Raw genomic sequence first — 8,819 nt, forward strand, 5'->3', positions numbered from 1 at the left:
GGTAGAGCATCACCCCAACTCTATTTGCCTAGAGTGTGGCTTAGGGTGAGTTGGGTTCACTTGCAGCCAAGGAAAGGTGAGACATCCTCCCTAGTAATGCTTTGGCAGCAATGCTTGCCAAGGCCTCTGCTCCCTTCCAGAAATGCCCTTTCCATAATTTTTCAGGGCCAGGAGGATGATTTTCTTAGTCACTGGCCTGAGGAGGTTCACCTGCTGTGGGGCACCAAGTCATTTGAGGGTTAGGACTGCCTGCTCCAACCAGGATTTGTTTGGTCATCATGTTGAGAGGTCCAATGGGTTGGCGCTAAAACTATTTAAGAAAAAAAAGTCCACCTAGATTTATTGAGCTTAAGTATGGTAAGGTGATGCAGAAGAGGAAGGCCCTGGTCTGAGCATGCTGAGAGGACAGACTGGGTGGGACTATTTCCCAGTGACATGCTGGAAGGGGGGTGCAGGAGCTGACTCCCCTTGAGCACCTCACTCTTTTACTGGTCCCCTCTCCCTCCCTGCATACGATGGGGAGGGCAGTTCCCCCCAAAAAGAGACCAAACCGTTCCCCTCAGAGTTGTGCCACGGTTCCCTGGACGTTGCTGCACGATGGAGCCTTGGCACCAGGGCTGAGAGGCAGACACGGGCAGGAGGCCATGGGGTGGGGAGAGAGATGGAGACACGGACTGAGAGAGAGAGAAAAGAGTGATGGAGAGCTGTAGGCAGGCAGGACATGAGGCCGTCTCGCTGCAAGACCTCTGGCACTTAGCCGGAGGCGTTGATATAGAGCTGGCTCTTAAGGATGTAGTCAATGACAGGCTGGCAGAGGTAATCCACGACGTGTCCATCCCCATGCTGCAGGGCCAGTCTGGGGGTGCAGAGGGTAGAGAAAGGGGTTAGAACCTGATTCGGTGGGTCGAGTAGCACCTTGATGTCCCCAAAAATGGAGGACTTGCCTGGGGGCACCCCTCTCCTCACCCCATAGTAGGAGTCCCCCTGCATCACCCACCTGCTTTTGGTGGAGCTGACAACTGACATGGGGTGGTTTGAGTCATCGTTCACCACCAGGATGTTGTTCTGCAGGGGAAGGAGGGAGAGAGGAGTGAAGGGATGGCCCAAATGTGGACATCTCCTCACCAGCCCCCTGCCCCAGTGGCCTTGTCTTGCTGCTGTATGGTAGCACATTGCTCATCCCACCTAGCAACTGATAGCATCTGGCCTTGAGGCATTTTATGCCCCATGGTTGAAGTGCACCTCTAGGTAAAGAGTGCCTGTGGGTCCTCTCGCAGTCTTCTCCGGCCACATGTGCATCCCTTACTTTGTACTTGCGGAGTATGGAGGAGTGGTTCATGATCCGGTCGGGGTCTGCTCCATCCCGTGGCACCACCACAATCCCGAACTCCCCGACTATCACCTCCATCTAGGAACAACCCAAAAGGGTGAGAGCTTTATAACCACCCCAGAAACCTACCACTGTCTGCCAGCCCCACCCTGCACAATGAAAGCTGAGCCATGGTCTGGATGGAGACAGACAGCGAATTTGAGGCAATCTGAACAATCTGGCAGAAACCTGGATTTATCAACACATGGTGAGTGGTCTGTGGTGGACAAAATAAATCCTATTAATAGACATTGAGGTTAGGCTTGGGGAGGACTTGTCATGCTGAAAAAAGGGTGGAAGCACAAGAGGTTGCATGAGGAGGATGTGATCTCTGCCTTGCTGAAAGGCCTTACAAGCAGGATGGACATGTTAATCCTGACAAAGGTCTTGAAGGGTTGTTCTGCCCTGGGAAGAGAAAACCTGATTTAGTATCAAGACTGGTAGCCAAGTTTGCCACCACATGGGGACGGCTCTCATTGCGTCATCCATCTCAGGACAAACCAGGCTCATCTGAAAGAGCCCTGGGTCAGCAAATTTTGTTAAGTGAAAGCTGTTGCATTGGCTGCAAATGTATTTCATTTCTAATGTCAGGCCAACCTTTGTAAACCTCTTACTTCCTACCTCCACAGCTTGGTCTGTTGGGACTTGCATCTCCTTCTAAGGGACGAGCTGTAGGACCACAGGCTTTGGCAATCCCTTGGGACCAGCTTACTTGCACCCTGGGTGTCATCCTCTGCATGAAGGGTGAGTGGGAGCAGGGCTTGGGTCTGTGGAAGGGGAGGCTGGGCAGGGTTGATAACTTGGGTGCAGAAGACCCTGTCCATCAGAGTGTCTGTGTGTAGGGGAGGTGAAGGTCAGGGTTGGGATGAAGGAGGCAATGGGGATGGTGGGCACAGCTCCTGCCATCTCAAGGGTCTTGAGCAGCTCCCAGGAGCACTGGGTGTGGGAAGCAGAGGAGAATGAGGAAGGGAGTCTGCTGATGAGGAAAGGAGAGGCGCCTAGTGGTGATAACTCACGTCTGCCTCATTCCAGAGACCAGGAATGCAGAAGGATTCCAGAAGGTCGCTGCCACAGAGCAGTAAGATGCGAAGCTCTGAAGAAAAGAAGCAGAATAGGTCAGAGGTGGGAGCAAACGGGACTGAGCAGGCACCCCCACACTGCCATCCCACTGTGCTGGCCACGGGAATCCTCTTCCACACAGAGCTCCCCTGCCAAAACTAGTCCTGCTAAAGATCCTGTGGTCCTTCTCTCATCTCAGTGCCAAACATCAAATACCCCCCAGTCTACTTTATTTCAGCTGCTCTCCCATGCTGCGAGGTTGTTGTCAGCATTGCTACGTGCTGTTAAACAGTGGCTGTGTTCCAGCCCAGGAGCTGGGGTAGCCCTGGGGAAGGGAGTAATTTCTCCATGTCATGGGCACCCATCACTTCATGATCTGCTGCAGGGACTCCAGCCATGCACCAACAGGGAGAGCCCAGGGTCCTGCTCTGGGCATGGCTGTGCTTGCTTTATCAAATCTGATGGTGAAGGGCAAAGGTTTTCCTTGCTCATCTTGGGACTTCCATGTCCTCCTGTCTCTCCCCAAGATGGGACTGGTGCTTGCTGACAGCCTGCTTTGAGGGTTGACTTTGCTGCTCGGTAAGGAAGTTGTGCTGTGGGAAGGAGTTTTCTGCTCTGACAGGCCCTTAAGGATTAAGTTATTTGCACAGCCACCAGAGGAAAGTCAAAAACTTGCTTGGAGGGGTGGGAAGAGGCAGCTGCATGGGAAGGTGTTTCCCTGGTTGGCATTTCCAGTGGCGACAGCCTTTGGGCTCTGCATGGTGCCAGTGCTAGGATGGGTGTTATGCCAGGCTGTGTGAGCTAGTTCATGAAATGGGTCTCACAACCACCGGCAAGCTCCTCCCCACACAAAGCCCTGGGTGATGTACAGTGGAGCCAAGTGCATGGCAGCCCCCTGGGTCTAAAACTCCTTAAGAGCTTTAGAGAAAGGGGCACCATGGCTGGCTGGGCACCTGAAATCCTTCCTGCTGCTGTGCGTGAAGCTCTACAGGGCTGCAGGCAACAGAGGGATATGGGTGACACCACCATGGGAGGGTAAGTTTGATGGCACTTTGGATGGTACGATGCCATGGCAGGTCTGTGCCAGTGCTGGGACTTGGGTCCCCACAACTTGCTCCCTTATTTCAGGCTGTTGGTTGCCAACGGCAATGGACTCAGGCCAGTTTAGCTCCCGTTTCACTCCTGAGCCCCAATAGCTGGCACCGGGACGAGATGATCCAGCATCCTTTGCTTGCCTCCAGGTGTGTCATGCAACTGCTCCCAAGCCATGTAGCATTGCCCAGAGGAGCTGGAGTGACATGGAGTGAGGGGCTGTGTACTTACCGATTTCCTCGTATCTCATAACGGTCCCCAGGTTGGCATTTTCATCTGAGGAAGAAAAAGAGAGGTGCTCATGTCCAGCTTAGAAGAGAGGACTGCGAGGAAGGCTGGAGCCTGGAGATAAAGCAGAGGTGATGCTGGACCTTTCCTCTACATACCCACAAAGGTGAAGCGCTCCATGGGTGGGCGAACACAGCAAATCCGGCTCAGGCTTTCTCCCACCTTCCCCAGGATCTTGGCTAGAGGTTAAGAAGGAAAGTTAATGGGAGAGAGGCTGCGGAACTAACCAGCACAAGCGCTTTGGCTGCCCTGGTCCTATGAGGTACTCCCGTGCCTGGGTGCATGAACTCAGCATCTCCCCACCATCTCCTTTTGTGGTCTTAGCTCCCGAGAGCGCTACGCTGAGCCTTGAAGGGACCAGCTGGACAGCTAAAACCACTACATAAATCACATAAGATTTGCTTAATGGGATGAAGTAATGTCTCCTCTTCTCCCCATCACATCCCGCTGGCTCATGGGGGATCCAGCCACGTCACCTCTCCTGCCAGTTCATCTCTCGTATGCACCCCATAGGTACCAGGTAGCCTCCCTCTTAGCTGATCTCATTGTCTGGACATCATCCAGCTGAAGCACAGTGAGAGTTCCCAGCCATTTTAATCAGGTTTTGGTTCCTGTTGCTGTGCTGGATGCTAACTAACCCGTCCATCGCATTCCCACCTGACCCTGGGCTTGGAGCATGGAGCCTGATGAGCAACCTGACCCAAAAATAAGATGATACAGCACTGTTCCTACTGCTTGGCAGCCCTGTCTGGCAGGTGAGAGGTGGGTGGCTGTGCCCCTCTTTATAGCCCAATGAAACCTACCTGCGGTGGGCTTGTTGGAGACGTTGTTGTTGTTCTGGTAGATGGTCTGTGAGGACTCGTTCTGGGGCTGGCCAATCACAGGGGTGATGGAGGGCGTGTTGACATTGGAGAGGATGCAGCCAGTCACTCTCTAAAGTGAAGGAGAGACGTAGCTGGAATAGTGCCTTCACCCCAGCTACCTCCCCGATCCTTCACAACCCCTGTGCTGAGCCTCCGCACCCCAACCTGAAGGTCATCTTTAGCAACAGGGACTTCCAAGCTCACTTGAGGATTCCCAGTTCCATCCAGCTTCACTGGGTGGGCCTGGGTCTAGCAGGACCCTGCAAATAATGACTTGTGATTAAAGCTGGGGTCCAGTGGGCTTTACTTTTTGTGTGGACCCATGAGGCTGGCAAGGCTGCAGCCATGCTGCCTGCAAGCAGGCCTCACCCCCCTTGCCTGGAGGTGCTCAGAAATTCTGATGAATAATGGAAAATACAGCAGCTGATGAATTAGTGGTGCAAAGCCAGCAGCTTACACCTTACCCTGGGAACAAATGCGCCCTCTTTTCCTTCACCACAAGAAGGAAGGCATCTCCAGGGTCTCCCTGGCTTCGACACGACACTCCCTGGACGCACCGGGCTGGTTAATGCTACTTCTGTGCCCCATGTCTGGGTCGCCCGTGTGTTTGTCTGATGCTGTTACACCCATCTCCTGTTCTCGGTTCGCTCGCTACAGCCGAGTGCTGGCGCAGCCCTGCTCTCCCTGTCCCTGTGGTCACCCTTCCTCCTTGTCTCTCAGCCCTGCCTGGGCTTTGGTGAGACTTTTCCTCCAGGGTTTTGGGTTCCCAGGGACTTCACAGATGCCGAGTTTTCCCGCCAAGTCACTCTTTGGGTTCATATAGCAGTTTCCGGTCAGCTGGTGATGCCCGTCCACTTCTTCTTTCCCCTCAGGGTGGAGCAAGTGGCAGGCATTGATGATTTGGCTTATGTTCACCCCGCCTTCACCCCGCCTTCACCCCTGCTCCCCTCCAGGTGTGTATGGGACTGGGACCACTGCTGGCTCCAGCTGAAGGGCTTCGTTTGCTTTCACCATCAGGACAAGCAGTTCAAAGCAGCTGTGCCAACACATCTCCCACCTCTTCAAGGTCAGGACTTCAGGCCTGTTCCTGCAAGTCTTCTCTCTGTCTGTCCCAGCCATGTTTCGATTGTTGCTGTCCACGCGCTGGTGCAAGAGCAACCCCACTCCTGCGTTCTCCCCATGCCTCACCCTGGGTGCACTCAAAGCATGGGGGCTGCCTCACCTTCATCAGGTCACGGTGGTGCTCCAGCACGCTGCAGGTGGTCTGCCAGGTGTCCTGATAGCACTCCCAGGGGTCCACCCTGTGGAGAGCACAGCAAGGCAAGTGTTGGCCAACAGACACTACCTGGGCCTCCTAGCCATTCCATCTCACCCCACCAGCCTGGCCAACAGTGCCGCGAGGAGCCACCATCACTCCCCCAACTCTGCCACGGACCATGTCCTTCCTCCAGCCCTTCCATCCAGCTCTTCCTACAGATCCAGCTTTGTGGATCTGTATGTGTCCCACATGCTTTTCCACTTGGTACCCAACTAATCAGCTTTCATTTGGCCTAAATGCAACTACATGTGTTACAACCCTGTTTCCTGAGGGCAGCCCAGAAATATTTCTGGCCTCACCTCAGCTTGCAAGCGCTGCATGGAAATGCTGGGAAGGGGAGAGTCTATGGGCTGGTGCTGCAGGTGTTGAAAGGAAAGGTGCCACGGCACAAACCTGGGGTGGGCTGGGTGGCTTTGGGCCTCACTCAGACACTCAGCAGGGGGGTTTGCAAGAACCCCTGAAGCCAGTGGGCTCCCTTAAAGGATGGCGTAACACTCCTCATCAGTTCTCTGCTCATCTAGGAGAGGAAGGCCTCTGGTTTTTAATCAGGGTTGGGCTGGGAGAGGAGAAAAATCCATCCTGGAGCTCTAGCAGCTGGTGGCATCTCCACATTTCACACAGGACTTTGCCACCACGGTGCTGGGGAAGGGACAGGGGATGCTGGGGGATGCTGGTCCCACAGTGGGTACAGGCTTTGCGACTCACCTGATCCAGTCGGAGGACTGGACAGCCAGTTGGCACATGGTCAGGCGATGCCGACTTGAGACCAGACCCTGCAAAAGAGGGTGATGGAGGAGCAGTTACAGGAGGCAAGCATCATGCCCTGGCCAGCCTGGGGTTGCAAACCTTCCTGGAGCAGACCATGGGGCTCGCTTGGATGAGACAGGCCAGAAGGAGTCATTCCTGCCAACAAAGATTTATTTAAGGGGAGGAGCCTCTGCCTCGCCTCAGCCCTGGTTACACACAGCAGTCGGTGAGATTTGCTCAGACCCACCATGCTCAGCCCGGTGCTGCAGTGGGGCCAGACCCAGGGATGGTGGATTCTTGATGAAATTTCTCCAGCTTTCAGGAGAGGAGGAAACTCTCTTTTCTCCTAATATAGATTTCTCCCCACCCCAGAAAGTGCTTTTAAGGGTCCCTGTTTGCATCGTCACAATCCCCACAGTACAATTGGATTTGAAATCATTCAAGCAAGAAACCCAAACCTGAGGCAACAAGATGACCACCACCATTTTGGGTGAGAATATTTCTCTTTGCTATCTAGTACTTTGCCTGGTTGTAGGGTCTTGCTCCAGTTTTTGTCTAAAGAGTGAGTGGTTTCATCCTCTCCCTCTTCTTGGAAACTTCCCCGTGATCAGGAGTTGCTCCAGGCAAAACAGGTCCATGAAAGGACCACAGGTGCAGGCAGCAATGCCCAGTGCTTGCCCCTGGCTTCAGAGATACTGTTGCAGGTAGAAGGCGGAAAGCGAAAATGGGGACGACCCACCGTCTTCCCGTAGGAGTCATGCACGGGCGAGACAATGCCACCGATGACGATGAAGCGTCCAGTCTTGTGCAGGTAATCCCGGGCTCGCTCTGAAGAAGGAGGACAAGGAGAAAGATTCAGGGGGATTCGGCTGGACTCACTGAGACCCGCAACTATCTGAGACCCCACTACTATCTCTGGCTTTGCCCAGTGCCAATGGAGTGGCTCATGACAGCTTGGGCTGGGGCTGGGCCCCGGCTTGGGAAGTGCTGGGTAGGGAAGGTGACCAAGGGGAGGGCTGGCTTCATCTTTATTGCCTGTTTCATTCACTGCCATTCCTGGTGACGCTGCGCATGGACCTTCCCAGGGAGCCCAAACTGGTGGAAGAATGAAGATCTTTAGCAAAAGCTAAATCACCTTCAGACCCAAAATCACCTTCAACCACCTCATCAGGGCACCAGAGGGGCAGCCGAGATCCTGCATCACCAACAAGACTCACTCAGCAGTGACAGGGCCTTTCAGTAGCCCCGGAGTGGCCAGACTGAGCTCATGAGATTATGCGTGAAGCTGTTTCATTCACTGCCTGCAGACAAATCCTTTCCTTTCTATTTTTCTTTGCCTATAAACTATGTCCATCCTTCTTCTCCCCATGACTTCTCCCTTCAGTGCCTGCTGCTGACTACCAGCTGAAAACATTCTTAGGAGCTGGAAGATGACTGATGGCTCTCCTAACCTCAAGCATCACTTCTGAAAGGGACCCCTTAGATGTGGGCACAATTAAAAAATCTAGGATAATAACAAAACTTTCTGCTGCTGCTGGGCTGTGAGAAGGAGATACTGGTAGGTGAGAGACTGGATATGAGCTGGCTATGCGCGCCTGCGGCTCAGAAAGCCAATAGTGTCCTGGCTTTCTGAGGACCATCACCAGCAGCATGATCAGCAGGTTGAGGGAGGGGATTCTCCCCCTCTCCTCTCCTCTCAAGAGACACCACTGGAGTGCTGTGTTCAGCTCTGGGGTCCCCAGTATAAGACAGACATGGATCTGTTAGAGCAGGTCCAGAGGAGGATATGGAAATAGTCAGAGGGCTGGGACACTTTTGCCGTGGAGAAATGTTGACAGAGTTGGGGTTCTTCAGCCTGGAGAAGAGAAAGCTCCAGGGAAATCTTCATGCTGCCTTTCAGCCTTTCAATATCTAAAGAGAGCCTATAAGAAAGATGGACACTTTTTAACAGGGCCTGTACTGACAGGACAAGAGGCAACAGTTTTAAACTACAAAGGTAGATACAGGATAAATAATAAGGAAGACTTTTTTTATAATGAGGGTGGTGGGACACTGGACTGGTTGACCAGAGAAGCTGTGGATA

General features: G+C 53.5%; 1 protein-coding gene across 1 annotated transcript; it reads right to left on the reverse strand.

The window, feature by feature from the left end:
- Window positions 1-576: 576 nt before the first annotated feature.
- Window positions 577-7,564, reverse strand: NMNAT2 (nicotinamide nucleotide adenylyltransferase 2; the record flags this gene model as incomplete). The annotated part of the gene is made up of 10 exons (XM_010140217.1): window positions 577-856; window positions 998-1,065; window positions 1,307-1,408; window positions 2,386-2,462; window positions 3,752-3,796; window positions 3,907-3,987; window positions 4,612-4,741; window positions 5,894-5,972; window positions 6,695-6,762; window positions 7,476-7,564. Coding segments are annotated over 10 exons (842 nt in total), but the record flags the coding sequence as incomplete, so codon positions are not given.
- Window positions 7,565-8,819: the final 1,255 nt, after the last annotated feature.

Source organism: Buceros rhinoceros, unplaced genomic scaffold (genome assembly GCF_000710305.1).
Source record: "Buceros rhinoceros silvestris isolate BGI_N320 unplaced genomic scaffold, ASM71030v1 scaffold15067, whole genome shotgun sequence".
Classification (NCBI taxonomy): Eukaryota; Metazoa; Chordata; class Aves; order Bucerotiformes; family Bucerotidae; genus Buceros; species Buceros rhinoceros.